At 45.2% G+C, this 20,665-nt stretch overlaps 1 protein-coding gene across 1 annotated transcript; it reads right to left on the reverse strand.

Annotated features, from left to right (window-relative positions):
- Window positions 1–483: 483 nt before the first annotated feature.
- LOC149362572 (arylsulfatase B-like) lies at window positions 484–20,343 on the reverse strand. The gene is made up of 10 exons (XM_089569759.1): window positions 20,158–20,343; window positions 16,795–16,954; window positions 15,608–15,717; window positions 14,843–14,953; window positions 12,800–12,925; window positions 9,865–9,991; window positions 8,192–8,488; window positions 3,633–3,823; window positions 1,222–1,473; window positions 484–716 (listed from the first exon to the last, which is right to left on the reverse strand). Exons 1-10 carry the CDS (start codon window positions 20,263–20,265, stop codon window positions 588–590), a joined length of 1,611 nt encoding a protein of 536 aa, XP_089425885.1. The 5' UTR covers window positions 20,266–20,343; the 3' UTR covers window positions 484–587.
- Window positions 20,344–20,665: the final 322 nt, after the last annotated feature.

Consider the following 20,665-nt stretch of genomic DNA (forward strand, 5'->3'; position numbering starts at 1 on the left):
GTGCGCCGTATACGAGCCCCGTAGAAACAGATCGTGTCGCGATTTTGCTATTGTAGCACTAGTGTGTTGATTGCAAAAGCTTAGCATAGCTGTATGTTAATGCTTAAGAGGTTCCCTAAGCCAGACACCAAGGAGACACCCCCTACAAATCAGAAAACACTAATAATAAATTTTTTTGAGAGATAGGTATTCACGCTACTGTATGATCACTTGCCGTAGGAGAACAGCCACGGTTCGTTAAGCCTGCCTTGTGTACGAAAAAAATGAAAGGAGACACTCCTCTCTCGACCATCTTGTTAGCACTTGCCTATAAGGTGCAGTTTGTTTACATTAGCGACGTGTTTGTGCCAGGGGTGACGCCACCGAGGCTCGACTGTTAATTTCAGTAAGTGGTCTGTCTGCCGTGCTATAGGAAAGAGAATTGAAAGATTTGGTCTTTTGTACTGCGTATTCTTTATTTACATCACTGATAAAAGCTGTACAAAAGATGCACACGCGGAGTAAAATTAAGTACATTCGATAGGAAAAACCACTTTCGAATGTTTGTCTGGCGCTTTGAGTACATTCCCCTCGAGTATGTATTGAGTTTAGAAGATCCATGGCGCCCAGTTGCCGTTATTCTTCTCAGGATAGCCCTTGGGATCAATAGTTTTGTCGATCTCGGGATGCAGTGTACTCATATAGCCACCAAGTTTCGCAAGCAGATTATTCAGCAGCTGCATGGATAAAAAGCAAATAGTCACCATTCAGGCTCGCCTCACACCAATGTCGACATTTCTTTCCACTGTGGGCATGCTTGCGAACTGTACATCTCGCCGTTTCTTTTTAACCGTTGCATGTAATAAAAAAACGAAACGTTCAGTTAAGATGACGTCTGAGTAAAAAGTATTTAGGGACCAATTTTTTATGTATTCCATATGAAATCAAAGGAAAGAAACTTGCCTATTTACCGAAATATAGCAGTAGTTTCGTAGGGTATTTCACGGCCGTTCGCGAGCATAACAGTCAGTCTCTTGAAGAGAGCAAACGAACAACAAACTCCACAGATAGTAGCAGATAAACTGAATTCCTGACACTAGGGCAGGTACGACGGCTGGGAGTGCAAAACTGATAGCACTCTTAGTCAGGTAGAAAAGTCTGGACCATGTGCTCCGTAAACACAAATCCGATAGCTCTATTATAAGGCTCTATAGCTCTATTATAAATTGATCCCCCTCTCACCAGTGGGTTCCTGTCAGCGATGTTGCGCAGCTCGCAGGGATCGGATTCCAGGTCAAACACGAAGATCAGCTGGCCAGAGTCGAAGTTGGTGGGACCTTGATTGCACGTTACGGCTCCTCTGCGCCTCCAGCTCTTATCGTAGCCGCGCTGGAAGAGCTGTGGCTTGCCGTAAAGTCGCTTCAGAACTCCCGCAGCCCTTGAGTTCCGTTGCAGTGAGTCCAGATCATTGCTGGGGCGCGTTCGCCCGATAACCTGCGAGAGATTTCCAAATTTCTGCAACTTTTACGCTTTAAGAAAGCTATCCAAATACTCAATATATTCAGGAAGATTTTCATCCCTAAAGGGTCAGAGGTGGGCTTGATGTAGGTTGGGCACGTTGTTCCGTGCAATGTTGCGACGACAATGGTGGTTGTGATCAAGTCTAAGGACTGTCTAGTTGCGCTGGAGAGTGACGCCACTTTACAGCTCGTAATGAGATTCGGGAGAAGCATTGATTGTCAAAAAAGAATCCGCATCTATAAAGGTTTCAAACAGGCGCAAAACTTAATTTGGACCACGAAAGTTTCCAGGAAATGTTCAAAGGAATGCGAATGCACTATTAGTAAACATATACACCTCCTCGCAGTATCGCAGTGAAAGTGAATAGTAACGTTTCGATCTATGCACTTAATTTTGATCCACATCAGTCACTGTACTGTACTGCCGAATATCACGCGTTTGGGCGAAGTAATGGTTTATGCGTCATCTATTTCTCCGCTTGGCAAGCAGTTATGGCAGACCCAGGCGCGTGGACCGTTCACAGTATGAGAAATAACAGGTAAAGACGTGCACGCCAATCTTCAAAACCAGCCCACTACTACCGTTAATGTATTGAGCAGTAGAATACAACACTTCGATTTCGACAATATCAGTCCACAGCACAAAAAAAAACAAAGAAAACAAAATTTTGGATCCGCTCAGCTTAGGACAATCTCTACTCTCCACACCGAAAGTTCGACAAGTTTGTGAAAGTTCATGAATTCTAACGCGAAGGGAGCACTGTTCGTGCTCCCTTCACGAATCTCCAGTGTCCTGTGAGTGGGTCTGTTTGGTGTGAAGGCAAGTATTGCGTTATTTTATAGAGTAAACGAGACAGAAACGACAAATAAACGCAATGAGATGGCCTGCGTTATTGTCTGCACTGGGCCGGGGGAAAACGTGACAGTTGAAGGTGGGGACTGAAGAGGAACACTGTCCGTGGCGATCACAGTTATTGAGGGCAGTTAATAGTAAGACAAATTCTAGGCTCCGAATTTTTTTCCTGCAAGTGTAAATCACTTCCAAGTTTCAACCATACTGATTCGTGCTTGCTTTGCGTCATTTAAACGTGTGTACGGATGAAGTCCTGCTCCGTAATCTATACCTTGCTCTAACTGCGCGACGCTACACATGGTTGTTCTCTTTTTCTTGTTCTCGTCGCAGTGAACTGCATTTAACATCGTGGTGAATCGCATTTTGCGGAGGCACCTGCCAGCCACTTCCCATGTCACGCTAGAGGATTAACCACAACGTCATGACAAACGGCCGATGACAGTGGCTGGAGGGCCCCTTTTCACACCGCTTCCTTGAGTTTTATCAGACTGGGGTAATTATCAACAAACTAGTCCTCAGTTATGTGGTTTCGAGGTGTTCAAGTAGATGTTTCGCACATCATGCATTATGCATGGGCAGAAGATTAGATAGTCACCCAGGGCAGTTTCATACATGAAATGTACGCTTACGAAATTTCGAGTTCAGAATCTTGATGCGACGCAGCTGCTTATGAGTTAGTTTAAAAGGCATTTTCTATGGTAACGCACTTGCAACGAGGCAGTTTTGAAACTTCGCCCCACGAAGTGTGCGTCATCCGGGACGTTTTTCCTTGAATTTTTTTTTTTTTTGCATATTTCGTTTTGCCTATGAGCGCGATCACTCAGCCAAACTCGCCAACAGAACGCGATTTTTTTTTCTCATGCAGCATCTGTTCAAGCAGGCAGAAATACGCATGTGCATTTATGTGCGTGTAGGAAATGAACAAGGTACTGCGCTTTTTATCGATTCCCGCAGCGCAAGTCTGTGTGTGTTAGCATAAGCCTCGTCAGGGGCACTGCCTCGTTGCATTATGACATATCACTTCGTAACTTCTGTACCTTTCCAATTCATCTTTCCCCAGGTGCGCAATAGCACATTTGCACCAGCTTACTTCTGCCCTTACCCCTTCACTTAAGTTTTCCCTCTCCAGGGCCTCTCGCCATACCTCCATCGGTTACATTTCTTCTGTGCGTTTCGAATAAAAATATCGCAGAGCTCCTACCAACTGTCCTAAGCTCGAGCCAGATTTCAGTTTATTTTCGGTTTGATGAGAAAACCCACAGTAGAGTAAGAATTCAAACCTTGTAGCGCTCGCTCATTTCCTCCGAGTAGTTCCCCAGCACAATCTTGTAATTAAGGTAACGGAGCGCCGCGACATCATGTTCGGTGTTGAATTCCAGCAGAGCCTCGGTGCGAGGTGATGGCGCACCGGTGGAAAGTGTCTGCCACATGTCGATTCCATCCAGGGAGCCGAGATTCTGCACATCACCTCCTGCAAAAAGAAAAAAAAATAAGTGTAAAGAGCGGCAGTCAGACCTTGTTTCATCTTTCCATGGCCTCTTTTTATGCCATATTAATAAGATGTGAATTATAAAAATGGGAAAGCATTAAAGCCTCCTCGGAGAAAAACAACGACGGCGTCGGTGCGTCATAAGAACTGGTCGAGGAGGTGCGGCGTCAAAAGAATAGAAAAACTGAAAACCTAACACCTGCAAGGGCGATGAGAGCTCGCGACAGTGCAAGCTGATCACTTTCGCTGGCCACTGCGTTAAACCACTGCTCCATCGCGGCCTTTTTTTCTTGTTTTAAACGTGGTACTGATAACGATAGGGTAGTGTTCTACGTACATGAGCTATTTACGAACTCTGTAGAAGCTATGAGGAAAACAATGGCAAATCAACGAGATGCATAATACGGCACACCTAATTAAATGCCCCATAATTTGAAAAAAAAAAAAGCAATGAAGAGCACAGTACTAAGAATGAGTGTCACTGCGGTTCGAATTGAGTCTGGGCATAGACTTCCTTTAGATGAACAATCCTTTTTCTAAAGTTGTCTTTTGCAGAAACAATAGATGCACAATGTCCGTTTTCCAGAAGCTGTGTAGTACGAATAGAAAGAATATGTCGAAGGTTGATCAATAAATGGCTATGCAATAAGACATCGTAGAAAATACGGTGTCAGATTGGGTCGTTTTCAATGTCCGCTGCAAGATGCCCCAGAAGAGTAATGTATCTTTACAATTGACGAAACAGCCGAATCATTTCTGGAGCAACACAAAAACGGTAAGTTGCCGAAGACACAAATGTCCTCTTTGTATAAGCATATTTTAACGGGAAATAAAAAGTCAGTACACTGCCAGAGGGACATTTTACGTACTCTTGAGTATGTCGCGCCCGGTATACCAAAATACACAGATCGGGGTATGCGTGGTCGAGTGAACATACGAACTAAGTCCTTGTAGAACCACTTCCTCAGCACCGAACACAGGAACTGAGTGGAGAAACGAGCAAGCATGAAACGAACAGCTAAGCACACCTCATGCATTAAGCCTTTCGAACACGGTTTATTAGAAACATTACCAGACACAATGAGGCTCGTTAAATCAAACTGTATTGACTTGCAAGAATGAAAGCACTAATGAGTGTGTAGTGCCATGGAAAAACATGAAATGTGCGACTATCTGTCAGACAAAGTGGACTAAACAAAGGCCGCCACCGCTTACCTGCGGGAAAAGAATCACGCCTCAGATTCAAAACAATCCCACAAAAGGAGTAAAAACTGAAAATGCTAAAGGGAAAGTCTTGTGCAATGAATACTTTTGGAATATATATAATGAATTTTAGTGGTGAGAAACTTCACAAGTTGCCGCCCTGACAATCAAAAGACCATGGAGAACAAAAGCCTAAGCGTAACGCTGAAGAGCTGGCACACAGCCTTTCTAGTACTGTGCACTATGCATATGCTTACTAGTACTGTGCACTATGCTTAAAGGGACGCCAAGGTACTTGGGAGGATTGCGTGTGGATTGCATACCAGCATATTAAGCAGGTGTGGATCCTCACATTCCAAACCCAAATTTACCCGAGCTCCTGGCATTGAACCAAAGTCTTCTGTTAAACTAAGCATCGATGAGGGTATTCGTTTATCTCCGCAGAAAAACGTGAGGAGATCTGCATATGATAACACTTTCAGTTAAAGACCCATAATACCGAAAACACTGAAGACTCTACCGTTTATGACACATATGCAAAGTGGATCCAAGTATAGCGAGAACAAGAGCGGGGCAGCGGGCAACATTGCTTCACAATGGACTGATTGCAGACTGGTTGCGAGAGGCATTTGCAATTAAGCGCGTGAAACTGTAACAAAGGCATATCTCAGAAGAAAGAACTAAACCAGCATTGGCATGACTTAAAGAAAAAAGAAATAAATGGCACGCTCAATCCAACGCCTTGGCCAGGTCAATCTGCCGCATCGCTAGTTTTTCATGAATTTCACTGAATATATTACAACACCTTTCGCGCAACACGTAGATTAGCTCGAAAGCCAGATGTTTTATGACGTCAAAATCAAAGTAGATATTACAAGCTGTAGCCGATTTGAGAGTACTTTAGCGAAATCTTATAATGTCCCAAAGCGACTCAGGCTATGAGAGACGCCGTTGTGAAGGGCTCCGGAAATTGGACAACCGGACAACCGGACAACCTGGGGTTCTTTAAACCTGCACTGACATCGCAAATTACACGAGCCTCTAGAATTTCGCTTCCTTCGAAAGTCAACCGCCGCGGCCGGGTTCAAACCCGCGTCTCTCGGGACAGCAGCCGAGCACCATAACCACCGAGCCACCGCGGCGGCTTACGAGGTAATGGTTTTCTGTAAATGACAGCGGCAAAAATCAGACATACTGATGGCAAAAATTTAGAGGTGGACAGAGGATCAAACAGATTTCAATGCCTTGTAACATCCCCTAAGGGGCTGCCACGTCCCGCGGTTTTCTAAAGTAACAGTCGATCAATTGCATCTTCCAATTCTCCCAAGGTTAAAGGACAACTTATTACGGCACGCTAGTCCTCAGAAAAAGGCGCAATCATAAACAACCAGCGCTCTACATGAGCATCAGCAGTGCTTGAAGGAGCAGCAAAAACAGGGCTGACTTGGACACCGATGGAAGTTGGGGAAGGCGACGACGTCGAAAGAAGAGCTCGAGAGGCTGGCAGTTGAACTCACGAGATGTTAGGGTGCGGCAATGGCGTAGTTTGCAAATCAGCGCACTACATAATCGCTGCAGCCTAACCTGCCACGTGCTAACTGCAAGCCCGTCGCGCTGTACTTTCGGCGTTATCGCATTCCCCAACTTCCATCCCTGTCCAAGTCAGTTCAAAATCAAGAGAACGAGGGCACTGGCGCGTGCAAGCCGGAGATCGAACGTGTCGCTGGTTTAGTGGCAACAAAAGCAGCTTGTAAGTGTCATCCGACGAGCATGCATCGAATCACTCCAAACAGATTTGTGCAAAGGGCTACAATTATTTTGTGTGAATTAACTCTGTAAAACAAAAATAAAGCTACAGTATAGCCAAGAGGCAGCTGGTCTTCAGCTATTTTATTTTTTTTCTGAGGTTAAAGCATCTTCATTACTAAGCGCAGCAAGCTTCCCGAGATGCAGCGTGTCTTTCTCCAGTTTCCAAAACTCTGAAAGACTGCCAGCGTGTGCTTCCCAATACACCATATCCTTATTCGTGTTGGTCAAAGTCCTGCATTCAATGCATCATTGCTGTTGAAAACATTTGTCTGTCCTAGGCTACAAGCAGGTGAACGATGTAGAAAAGTGAACTTTGGCTCTGGAAGTCCGCTTCACTATACCACCAGTCACACTTACTGCGCCTTTCCTCATAACCAGTAGTTATCCTGCCCACAGTTATTTCCTTAAGACCGATTGGCTGAGAGGCGAAATAAGTATTAAAGGCAGCGAACCCTTCGCCGTTGTGGTCTCAGTGCTATATGCCTCGGCCACTTCCTCGCGTGAGATATGCAGTCGTAATACCCCACATTTCCGCCGCGTTAACACATGTGATGCGTCACGTTTTGATATCCGCTGATAGCACAGCGCCCAGGTTATTACTGCGAAATTAAGCCTACAAACCTCAGCAACACATGCCCTGAAGGAGCCGTCATCATTTTTCTGAAGCGGGGAGCAGCCGGATCATCCTTTGCCGCCAAAAAAGAGGGGAAAAAAATTTCTGATCAGGGTTCCGTGGAACTTGTTTTTGTACAGAATGGCTTTCATTTTTAGTGCACCAATTTCGCCGACAACTACCGTACACTGCATCCGCACTACTTCCCAACTGCCTATCGATGTGGTGAGCTGTGCACTCTGGGAAGGCATATTAGGGCCATCGCTTTGTCCTTTGTCACACGTATTTCGTCACGGCTAGCATTTTAGATGGTTAATAGTTACCCCTCATCTCGTGCAGGCTGCAACTACTCGTTAAAGGTCATCTGTTCGTGTAAGTTAAGTATTAAGTTTAGGCTACTTTTTTTTAGTCAGTACCACCGGAGAAGGGGCGACAAAGCATAAGCTGCTGCGTAGAAATACACGTAAGAAAAGAAATATACGTTATCATCACCATCATCACTATGATGAATTTTAATTGCCCAAGGGCTTCTTTGGCCAAAGAGGGCCATAGAAAAAGGCATTTCCGTAGCGCAAAGTTGGGTCACGGACCCATTTGCAAGCATTTTATGCCCAAGAAGCCAAGCACCAGACCAGAGGAAAGCTTGTACTGATTGCATTACCGGCAGGGGCCCAGTGGCCCTGCAGATAAACACTCATTGTCTTTAGTACACAAAGAGCCCTTACCTGCGGCAGAATAAAGCGTCGGAAGCCAGTCGGAAATATGCATTAGCTGGTTTGAGACCCTTCGAGTGGCATTAAGACGGGGGCTCCATACGAAGGCCGTTCCACGAATGCTGCCTTCCCAGACTGTTCCTTTAATTCCACGCAGGGGCCAGTTGAAACCCCGGTTAGGGTCGTCGAGGGTGTACGGGTGCCCACCGTTGTCCGTGGTGAAAACCAGCACAGTGTTCTCAAGCATCTGCGCCTTCTCGAGTTCTTGTAGGAGAGATCCAACGGACTGGTCCAAGGCATCCACCATTCCTGTAAGAAAAAAACTAAATCCATACTCCAACGCAAAAGTACAAAGAGAAGAAAAAGGGAACTTGCGAGCATTGTCCCGATTTTTTTTTTCTATGGGATCCGCACTTATATCTTCATCTACCTACATGTACTACTCCGTAAAACAGCCTTACAATCTATGAATAACCTTGTCGTGCGACAACTGTAGCCAGCAAGGCTCATCCACCCGCCTAATCTCATCCACATACATAGGTACCATGTGGGGAAGAGACATTACGAGGGAAATCAAGACTGCAGTACATTTAAGGGCGAAAACATGCAAAACCATGCAAATCGTGCAACCATGCAAACCATTCAAAACTCGAGCAAACGTCATGAGTTAACACGGCAACTTATTTCCTGTCAAAGCCTCCCATGCTTGTCGACAGTGACTCCCCCACACAAGTGATTAGTTGCCCCGACGGCCCGAGTGGGACAGTTAGCGAGCAAGCCATAACTTAAGATTTTATTTACGATCGACTACCAAAACAGCAAACACAAGGAAGGACGTTTGCAGGCGCAGAGATTGCATACAGCCTTTGTCAGAAGTTTCCAGACCAGGAGGTTCGCTTCTTAGGCTCCTGTAACTTTTGCGGAATTCCTACTCATTGAAGGGAGCAAGGGACGATATCTTCTTACCTTCAGGAGGTGTGGAACAAAGACATTACGAGCCACACAGCCTCGCACAAAAGCAAACCTGCTGAGTGCAACTGACAAAGGACGTATATTCTTACGAAATACATCCACATACAACTCTGCTTCGCCAGAACTGCGCTTTTCTGGGATGAAGCAGATGGGTAGCGCATGATTTTAAGAAATTCTTCCGACTATTATGCAAGCGGAATTCACACAGCGCCATAGAATGATGAAATCCTTGGCCCCTTCCGGTTACTAAAACCTGGTCCCGCGCGCGCCAACAGCTCAGAAGTTCTTTGCAATATCACAAAGCCCCATAACAGGCATTTTGTTGCCCTTAACTATGCGAGTTATTCAACGTCATGCGCCCCATACAAATTGCAAGATTTATCGTTTCATTAGGTTGAAAACTGATACACCTGCAGCGGGGTAAACTTTGGCCAATGAAGCCTTCATGTACTTCAAGGGTCAAGCTAAACTGTGGGCTAAAGTGAACTAGCATGACTTCGTCTGACAGTAGATTTTAATTGCCGGCGCTGTTTGGAGAATAGTGCTAGTTATGATCACCGTTAATCAAGAGGTATTCCAGTGGCATCATCTTATTGTCAACGTCTACACTTCCAGCTCACACCGTCTCTGCTTTTCATTACTAAGCTTTATTGATGTTATAGAACGTTCTATTCCCCTTCATTGGCTAAGAATAAAAGTCGTGTCTTACGCACCTGCTAGGAGCGTCCTGTTGGAGTCTCCGATGTAACGAAACTTCTTGACGTTTTCCTCCGGAGCTTGCAGGACCTCTGGCTCGTACGCACTGTGGGCTGCTTGGTGGGCCATGTACAGGAACAGAGGCTGCGTTCAGTTGGAATAAAACAGTTGAATGCAATAACGCTTGAGCCGAGGGTCAAACCATTGTGGTGTCGCACACCACCCCCATGGCGTCTCCACTGTGGTGGTACTGCTGAAGGAACAGTGAGCACATACTGAAATTAGGTTGTATCGACAGATTGCCGCGTAATAACGACAAAGACTACTCTCACCGGAAATCGAGCACTTATCAGCAAGAAAAGAGCCTAATGTTATGCACAGGTGTTGCTATAACCGGCGTTTTCGCAGGAGGACTGCTGGGCGCCAAGCCAGTTTAATGTGTGTGGATCGGTTAGGCTACACCACCATTCACTTCTAAATGATGAACACAGAATCTGTTCAGGCGTAAACGTCATTAGTTTGAATTGAGTACCGGAAAAATGTTTCAATTCTATTTTGTCGGCAATAAATGACCTGTCAACAAACACCGACATAGCCAGAAAGAGCGAAGTATATAACAGATTTTTATGAAGAACAAAAACTGAATAGAATTATCGTTGCTGCTCCTGTAACCAGTTTCGCAATTTCTGGGTTCTTAAGTTTCGACGAAACGCGCTGTGTGAAGCCATGCCACACAGGAGGGCTCCAGACTGGAGAATAAATTTATCAAAATGTGGCTGCCACGACGGGAGTCGAACCTGCGTCAAGGTGTTCAGCAAGTTAGCGTGCTCTCAACGTTCGCAGTGGCGTGTAAATACCAGTGCGGATGCAAATGAAAAGCCTGCTCCACCTCCGGAGTTTGAGATTCGATACGGTGAGCTCGAAGCAGGGAAATTCTAAGCTTACCGCGCGCAGTTACCAAACTAGAGAGTGGACAGAAGAAATGCGAGAAGTTCTTTATGTGCAGATCGAAAGAGAACGGGTACATAACCACATATCACCATCAGCGATAATAAAAAAAATGTCGAAATTAGAAATTGCAAATAAATCAACTTGATGCCTGCATTAAATAGAAGACTGATTAAAAAACCTACACTGTATCACATAACATGGGCATGTCAAAAAATTGCGCCTCTCCCGTAACCGAGAGTAGAGTAAGCATGAAATGTTTACGGGCCTAACACAGGCTCCATTGCTCGGCTTAAGCAGCTGTCATGGTGGCGGCATTGAAATCCAGGACGATGCAGTAGCGTACGCGGACACGACGAGACGCAGGCCTGACAAGAATGTATATGCAGCGCGTTCGAATACTCCGCGAGCGTGTATACATCTGCCTGCCAGAGGGGGAAAGGGCATGAAGGCCCTGCGGCCGGTCTTTTACATGAGTGAGTGTAGGACCGCAGCGCCATCCTTGGGGAGCGCGCGAAAGCAGTTTTTCAGCCGAAATCCCTTCTCGCCCTGGAGCTCGCCTCTTTCTCTAAGCGGCCTTCTCTCAAAACCCCTAACAAATCACGTATGACAACGAAGTGTATTGTGGCATGTATGTGCTTTTTGCACGCCTTATTACAAATCGGAAATTATAATTCCGTGCATTATCAAATGCACAGCTCGACTGATATCTTGATAAACATTGAGAAGACACTGGCAGCAGTTATTTTTTGTGGCTTGTTTGGAGAGCAACCGGCGCTTGTATGCCGGTCCCGTAGGAGGGCTTAGAGTCTCGTTGAATCTCGTTAAGTCTCGTACGGTGCCCGGATGTTCTCGTTTCAGAGCCCGGATGAGTGGAATTCAGTGCCCGGATGATGCCTCTCGGTCTCGGCGTGACGTCACCACACTGCCGACAACGGGAGCTGAAAGCATTTCATGCTTAAAAGTGTCAACTTCTGTCGTTTACCTTTACCATAAATTTCGCTACAGGCTTGTAAACGCTAAATGTTCAGCGGTGGCTCTATAAGTGACAATAGCTCAACAAGCTTTGACGGAACCGTCAGACGTTATGAACCACCTGTCGCTTCCACTAGATCAATTTGGGAGGCGGGGGCCAATTCTCGACTTGCAACGTTTGTCACAGAGCAGAAATTATTGGCTGATGAACTGGTGATAATATTCGGTAGCATCCTCTGTTTTCTAAGCTGATAAACTCAGTATTGTTTATTCGGAAACAGGCAGCGTAAAGTTTAACCAAGTGTGCTCCGAACTGAACTGCATGAAAAGCTCATACCTCGACGCCATCAAGTCTGCCTCACACTAGTCGACCCATAAATGCGTTGGCTAAAGAAATAAGTTTTGACAAGTCACGAAAGCAATTTAAAGGTGAAAACCTGCACACCTGCCGCACTGGCGAGCTCGCTGAAGCAGCTCGAGCCAACAGTTTGTTAAAAAAAATATATGCCTGATTCAGCGGTGAGCATGTTCCATAATGTGCAGTAAAGCGATAATTTCACATCGACAGCATTGCACAGCACTGCGAAATCTTTCGTGCTAAATATTAGCTCGTTAAAGCTGTTCCATTGCCTCCTTCGTGCGGTAAAGTAAGCAGATTAGCCAGGCTGCAAAGTATCCAGGTTAATTATTGTTTTGTCACTTGTTTACTGCGCCTACATAAGCAGCAGAAAGAAATTTTGGGTCATGTAATTTTCTACACCACAAATTTCGTTCATCATCGAAAGAAAAAAAAATTACCAGGCTGAAAGTAAAAAACAGCTGCCAGAGTCTAGTAACTTAGCATGAGCACGGGGCTTCTGCAAATGAATAAATTTCTCTTCTTCCTGTCATCCAGATTGCGACCAACTGCTTCGGAACATTTAAATTGTCCGAATGAAAACGGTTCGAATTTCCTTCTTCGAATTTTCGAATGTCACTAAGTAACCAGTGCAGCGGCCGCGTTCGCACTAGGCAAAAACAAGCTCTTACCTTCGAAGTGTTCCTATTGGCAATGATCGACTTGGCTCGATCCTTGAATAGCGTGGTTGAATATATGCCCTGCTCAAGCGGGAGCGGATGGGTGCCATTCCAGAAATCAAGTCCTCTGCGCCCTTCCTGCAACCGAAAGAAGAGACGCGGGATAATCAACTCTCCAGGCGAAAAAAAAAACAGTGGACAAACAGTGGTATGCTATGCTTTCGTACTACACAAGCGGCTAAATTTGAAGTCTTATACTTGTGCAAGATAACGACTGAAATTCAGACGCTGACAGGCATGTGAACAAACTGCCTGTCGACGCTGTGCACCACTCCGACCCACATTCCTTCAAGACTGCCATCGAACCACTCTTCACTTGAACATTATGCCCATCCCTCATGTAATATCCCACAACAAGGGGCATTTGAGGTACTAATAATAAATAAATAAATAAATAAGCGTATATGGGGGTAAAAAGTAAGCTGTCCTCTGGCGCACTCGCTTTTACAAAAGAGAGTGCTCTAGACGACCACTTATTGCCTTCGACTTCTTTCTGATCAGTCCAGGACTCATGCCTGAAACAAACTGAAGTGCACCCCCTCAAGAAGTAATCAAGCAAAGATAATACGACGAAGCACCAATAACCCCCGTGCAAGGTGCTTTTTACTAGATGTTAAGTGCAGGTTTTATTACAGCAATGAACTGCAGAGCTAATCAATGATCGCAAAGTATAACACGTAAATTTCATTCACTTCAAGTGACATCTGCTCCGCCTTCGAAGATTCTACTTAACCACGGTGACTAACCATCAAGTAGAAGAATGAACGATACAGAAAAAAAACTGGGAGAGGAAAGGCTGCACATGCGACCAAACTATAGAAAAAAAAAAGTCTTAGAACAGTAATTACAGGGTTTAATAACGAACTGCACTGTAACTTGTCTCAAGTGTGACTTGTTGAGTAGTTTTTTTTTTTAAACAAGCTTACACAGGGGACTTTCTCGTTGGACCTGCTGTCCCCTCTAGTCTTTGTTTGAACTTTTTTTCCCAGAATTTCCGAAATTATGGGCAAATGTTGCCCAAAGTGGTTTCCTCACCTTTTCTAAGCTAGCTCTCTGAGCGCTTGGACGAAGACGTCTGTTTTACCTTTAAAAATACAAGTGTCTGTGCTTAATGCCTTCTGTACCGCCGCTGGGTATGAAAGCAGTTTAAGGTTTTGGTGGAAAAGTAAGCACATTATTGAAGCAGACACGCAAACGGCGCTTTTTTTTTTTTTTTGAGTCAAAAGAACAGCTATGCCACGCATGGCTAGCGTACTCTCAAAAACCAGCCCTTCAACGCTCCCAGCAAAAGCTACCGATAGCTGACCAATTCCAAGCCATGCTGATAGAAGCTCGTTTTCATAGCAGTTGCGAGAATATGTTCAGATTAGGTCTAAATGACCGCTTCAGCATGCTCATGTCACAATGGGCGTTACTGAGTAGAAAACAACCACACATACACGCAGCCATTGTTTCCAAGCTTCCACGGAGCAACATGAGCTAAGTATGGCTGTCCGACTTTCCAGAATATTCAGTATGAGCGAATAATGGATACCAGTGCTGAGAGTTCCAATAAGCAGCTTCCTTGCTGCTTTAATATTCCACGTCGGAGAAGTGCAGACGTACCTTCGTCAGATGCATGCTTGCAAAGAGCGGAAAAAACAATAAACTGGGCACGAGCAGCGCAGGATTGTTCCTTTTCTGCCGGTACTGAAATCAGCAATCTCGCATAGAATACTCATGCTTAACTCGAGACATATCTATGGGCTAATGAAAGGAGAAAACCTTTACTACAACACTGGCTGGCTGAAAATAGAACGTTTTGTGGTGGATTTGTTATTGATGATTACTTTTCTTCGTTCGCAGTCCCCAACGTTTCAGAAGAATACTGCCGGCGCCACGCCACGAGCCCCATATTGTGGTGTCCGAATGACGTCCCGCGTAAAATTCCGGCACCGAAATGAGCTTTTTTTTGGGGGGGGGGGGGCAAAAGGCATTCCATACAGGTCTACTTACGCGTTCCAGAATTCCGTGGTAGTAGTCATTGGGTCCATTGTGGAAGCCGTAGAAGCTGTCGAAACCCCTGTAGGTTGGTGTGTAATTGAAGCTGGAGTAACCCAGGTGCCACTGTAAGAAAAGAAAGAACATGCCAGCACTTTATATTGCTGGTTTTTCATTAATCTTTAATGCATCCATGCTCAACCAAAACCATCCTGCCTGTCAAAATTTCCGGAGCCCTCCACTACGGCGTCTCTCATAGCCTTAGTCGCTTTGGGACGTTAAACCTCATAAACTAACTTAAACAAACCTAAATCCTGCCTGTCGCAAAATTAGCAGCGCAGTAAATAATCTGTTTTATAGCAAAGAAGGTGGTCCTCGATGTGGAATGCATTTTCGTACTTCATGGAAGTTTCAGTTTCTTTTTCAACATTACGCTTCTTCCAAAAAGAATTTTATAGAAATATAGGCGTAGGTAATTCCGAAAGCGGGCTCTCGCATTGTTCAAGTGAGCTCAGAGAAAAAAAGAAGCCATTTCAAGAGTAAGAGTATCAGCATCCCTTAATCTTCATGCTATGTTTACTGGTGCCATGAGCAGGTGGCTACAAGAAATGGGCATGCTCATGCACAGCGGTTGCTTTAGGCTTACGTAGCCTGAAGACAAAAACTGCGAACTGTTCATGCAAATTCAACACCGGAGTGCAAGCTCTTTATCTACCCCTTCCCTGTATTTGTTATTTCCACAATGGGAGAGTTCCTTCTGTAATGTTCCGGAAACGTCACCTTTCCAACGGCGTGCGTCTCGTAGCCGAGGTCCTTGAGATGCTCAGGCAAAATCTTGAACTGCAGGGGCAGGCCACCCACTTGCGCCGCCACAATAGGCATCCGAACACCTGCAGCAAGCACGGAGTGCACTGCCTAATTCGCAACTGTCTCCCAGAGGCATATGCAACCAACATTGTAGAAAGCGTTCCTTTGGCAACGAGTAACGAGTTTACGTCGCTTCATTTAATTAGTCGAACTTATCACGCAAGCCTTTTCTCGATTATATCGTCTATGTAGTATACAGGGAAAGTGTGCTTCTGTCAGTCTAGAAAAGATTAAATTGGTGCCGAGCAAGACTCATGTGTGAAAACTTTGTTGCCCTTTATCAGAATTCAGAATAAAAGAAAGTAAGCTCCTGCAGAAGTGCAGGAAATTGACCCATCCGCACAAGATTCTCAGAGCAGCGCAAATCTTATTCGTACACGAGTAGTATTCCTTTTCACAATATAGTCCTTCCTGTGGCGCGCGGCGCAGGTTGCACCGACGGCTTCCTGATCTAGCAGTTGGAAACCTCAGAAAAAAGATAATGAGCGCATTGTGAATGATAGGTTCCCTAATTGAGTAGTCTGGTTGGAATTTTGTCAGGGATGCACCCTTGCTGCTTCTCTCCGGTAGAGAATTTTCTTGGTCAACTGCCCGTTGGCGTGCCATCAAAACACAGACCTGTCAGATCACAAGAATCAGAAAGCATCAGATGTGTGTACCGACATTTGTGAATTCGATGTGAAATACATCATATATAGATAACATGCGATTTATACGAGACACATTAAGAAAGCTTTTGATTTTTCGATTTTACAGTGTGCGTTGGCATAACTCTCGACAAAGTTTGTTTTCATGTGTAGTAAAACTTCTTCTCGATAACGCTCTGAATACAGAAAACCTCACCTGACCAGATATACCGTACGGTGCCTTAAATGCCTGAAGTATATGTTAGTTTTTTTCTAGTCTTTAGCGTGCTCTGCTTCCAAAGGAACAACTTAGTAGAAGGAGCCGCACAGTCGATTTCTACGGTGAATACACGAGCGGAGTTTTCCTCAGAAAACAAATATATATATGTGCGTGCGGACAAAACCGGAGCTTATCCGCAATAGCAAAAACATGTGATCGGGTGATTATTGCCATCTTCCATACTGTAGCCTTACCGGTATGTGCTGGATAGAGTCCTGTCATCAGGGCTGCTCTCGAAGGCGAGCAGAGCGGCTGCACGTAGTAGTCGTTCAGCAGCACCCCAGTGCTGGCCAGAGCATCCAAGTTAGGCGTGGGGATCTGTGCCGATCCATGGAGGCTGGTGTCGGCCCAACCCTTAAGAGCAGGACACAGACGCACAGGTTTCGACAGAACAGCAGCCACAAGGTACACCGAAAAAAAATTTGCTCTTTAATCCTGCAAAATATTCCTACTGAGAATTTGACATATTAAGATTTCAAAGAAAACACTTTACAATGCAGGTGCATGTACCGGCTTGTGAACAAGACCACATACGATGTAGCTACGAAAGAGACTTTCGATGTCATAAAAACTAGGGGAAATAATGCAGTAAGTCTTGAAACAAAATTTAATTTTTAAAATGACCCTGCGGGCCCTCCGCGATACTCCTAGATTTCGTTGAGGTATTTTTAAGCACCTCTAGGAAATATATTGCGATATATTAAGAACTAAAGTTGGACAAACACCAAGGTACAGGAGCATGGCAGTCCTCACCTTTCGGATCAAACAATTGTACTTCGCGATTTTTTTTCTCGACTAACAAGTGTATTTTTCATATTCCAAGTCGTCCATAGCCAACAACAAAAATTGAATTCATAAAACATGGAATCCAGCCACCCTCTGCATCATACCTGAAATTGGCCTCAATCATCTAAGCGTAGCGGTTGAGCCAAGGTCACACTATAGCGCTGAACTGTTGACTGTTTTCCTGGTTTGCTGCCTTTCGGTGCATATATATTGGCTTGTTAATGACCGAACATGTCTACTTCGTTTCAGGAAGCAGCAGTGTCCCGTGTTTGTTTCTCCTCTTTAGTTCTGTAGCAGAAAGTTTCGTGCTTACATCAAGAGTTGAGTTCCTCTGCTACCCAGAAATACTGAACAAATGTAGGCGAAGCTTGAACGATTTCCAACTGAAATATTGATAAAAACAAACTGGTAAAGGCCAGCCGTGGTGGCGGCGGTGATGCTACCGGGAGATCCAAGCAAATCAATTGTCCGCAAACCCCGATTGAACCTCCATGCAGGCAAAACCTGCAAAATTGCTTCTAGAAATCTTCCAAGAATTCTTAAGCGGGATAGCTACGCGGTTCTTGACAAAAGAAAAAGGTTTAAACTGCAGTAATACAGAAGAATCGCACGAACGTAGAAGGAAGAATGAGATTTCCGCCGATGATGCACTGCTGCTACGACACCACACAGACACGCGCCGCTAACCGCGCATGGACGGGAAAGAACATCTGCTGTTGGCAAAGAACGAAATAGAAGGAAAGCGGCAGGCTTCTTCCAAACTCTCTAGCGATCACCTTGTAAACAATATTTGACAGATACCGCGTGAGCAGGATACGACTCCTGTCTGGCACGGACGGCTTAGAGAATGAGCGCGCACCGAGGACACGCGCATGCGTAAAGGAAATGCATGCACTTGTAGAGAACCTTACCTGTTTAACCGATTATAGTATTACCAGACAAGTTCTCTGTACGAGAAGCAACCACAGGCGACTCCGCCTGCCGTATAGTGGTGCAATAAGCAGCAGCTTTGCGTATTTATAGTTGTGTAGCAAGGATCAACAAACATAGCCATTACTTATTAAACAATGTGAAAGGCAGTGAAAGCAAAGTTTTGCGCATAGTGTCGGCAAAATAAGACAGTTGCCGCAATGGCATTGTAAACAAACATTTAACCATTCATTTAGTTACTTTTAGTACACCACTACAAGGTCAGGTGCATCATAGACGTAGTACCGAATAGAAAACTCAAATAGGCGGGGAAATTGCTCAAGGCACAGAGGATTATGCATGACACAAATATGCATTTTTAGCTAATGCTTCGCGGAGCGGCTGATAATGGTCAATGCAGTTTCTGTGGAAATATAACTCTGCAACGCATAAGGCTCGAGGCAGAAACGACTGGTGAAAGGTGTTTCACGAGTCGCTGCCAGCTGTGTGACGGTGATTGGTGCAATAATATGCGTGTTATTTACTGAGGGGTGAGATTATTGCCGAATATGAATGACGCGGATAGCAGACAGGGGTTAGATTTATTAGCAGTCATTCTATAGCAGCCCGGTTATAGAGACGAGAATTAAGGGTCTGTTTAATTACCCATCTCGAGCGAGGTAAGTAAATTCAATTTCTGACTCGTAGGGTATACAAAATGAAAGTAGCAAGTACTCAACGCGGTGTCAAATAGCTAACAGCTTGGAGCACAAAAAAGAACTCGTAAACGAGTCTCCTAGCATTTACAATACTTGAGCAGTTTTTTTTTAGAGTTTTTATGCACTGCGAACGCATAGCCATCCCCCCCCCCCCCCCCCCCCCCCCCCAATAACCCCGAGGAACCAGTAAATACAATATTAGTTTTTTCCTAATCCATGCGCAGTAAAATACGACATTTCGGCACCAAGCACGGGGTAAGCATCAATTCCGTTCCAATAGCGAGCAACCAGTCCTCCAGTGAGTAAGACGATGTGTTTAAAAAGAAGCATAACATGTTCTTGAACATGCATGGCACGAGCGCGCACTGACAATAAATTCGCAAGTGATCGTCAGGTGAACAATCTTTCCCGCAGCCAAAAACAAACTTCGTACCCAGGAAGGTACTACATGGCTGACTCGCCGCGTACCAGGTACCGTGCGTTTACAGATATACGTGGACGAACAAGTGTCTACGATTACATAACGACACGAAATACTCTAAGCTTGACCGCATTACGTTACAAAACAATACCCAAGAGGCATAGAGAAACACGTTGTCGCGCACAGCACCTGAAGACGGGAAAATAAACCAGCCCGCAGCCGGCTCAAGGGAACAACCGTGTGGGAAAGGCGCAAGGCTGGAAGATAGTTGTGGCGTTAGCAGAGTCGCGCGCTATTACAGGAAAAGAAATATCGACATCTACTACTCAGCGAATATAGTTCAGTAAACTGAAACATTTTAGACTTGGAGTCAAGAAAGGCCGCACAAATAGTTAACGAAAACCCGAGGCTCATACCAGAAGGCTGGGGCAACCTGTGCAGGCATACGAAAGAAAAAAAACGCTTTTTTTTTTCAGTGTGATTGCTGCAAAACACAGGGGATGAAAAAAAGCAAACTTAATAAAATTAGCGATGAGGAAACATTGCCCGGCAGGATCCTGCGATATCCAGTTGCGATGAAACAGAACTGAAGTGTCATCTTAGCACGTGCAAAGTTATTCGAAGCGTGAGCTCGGAAGCACAGCTCAAATTACTCTCACAGCGCACAGTGGCTGTCGGAAAGGAAAATGTGGCACACGATTGTGCTTGTTCAGGCCACTCACCAGATCGTCGGCGATAATGACGACTATGTGGGGCGGTGTCACTGGCTGTTTCTTCCCGCCGGTGCCGGCAGCGCACACGACGTTGATCACTAGCAGCCACAGAAGCATCGCAGAGAGTTTCGGGCTACCTGCGAGCGCAGATTGAAGCGAAATATGTGGCACTGTCAAGAGCCAGTACCGTACTCGGATTTACAAAGCTTTTCGCAACGGCAAAACCAGCTGCCGACAAACCAACGCCTTTCGCGCAGTCTGGCCAGATGCCGTTCTTGGAAACACGCGGCTCACAAGGAACTGGCGGTACCTGCGTCAAGCGTTAAAGGTTCCGTCTATTCGTAGAAACATTAAAAGACACACAGCGCTAAGTCCTACAGCACTGCGCGCCCATCGTAGTCTTCTACCTAACAGAAATCCGTGTTTTCCTGACTAAGCCCATTTCTCCCTCTTTACTTTGACTATTTCTTGTCTTTCGAGATTGTTATTTCAAGCGTGGCTAGTGCTGTCTTTTTTC

This window comes from Amblyomma mixtum, chromosome 2, assembly GCF_055824585.1.
Source record: "Amblyomma mixtum isolate Tamu chromosome 2, ASM5582458v1, whole genome shotgun sequence".
NCBI classification, from domain to species: domain Eukaryota; kingdom Metazoa; phylum Arthropoda; class Arachnida; order Ixodida; family Ixodidae; genus Amblyomma; species Amblyomma mixtum.

Coding starts and splice junctions, on each gene's coding strand:
- LOC149362572 (XM_089569759.1), bottom strand. CDS start 20,265: ATGCTTCTGTGGCTGCTAGTGATCAACGTCGTGTGCGCTGCCGGCACC. Junction 8,489..9,864: donor CAACAGGACGCTCCTAGCAG/GTGCGTAAGACA, acceptor TTTTTCTTACAG/GAATGGTGGATGCCTTGGAC. Junction 1,474..3,632: donor AAATGAGCGAGCGCTACAAG/GTTTGAATTCTT, acceptor AATCTCTCGCAG/GTTATCGGGCGAACGCGCCC.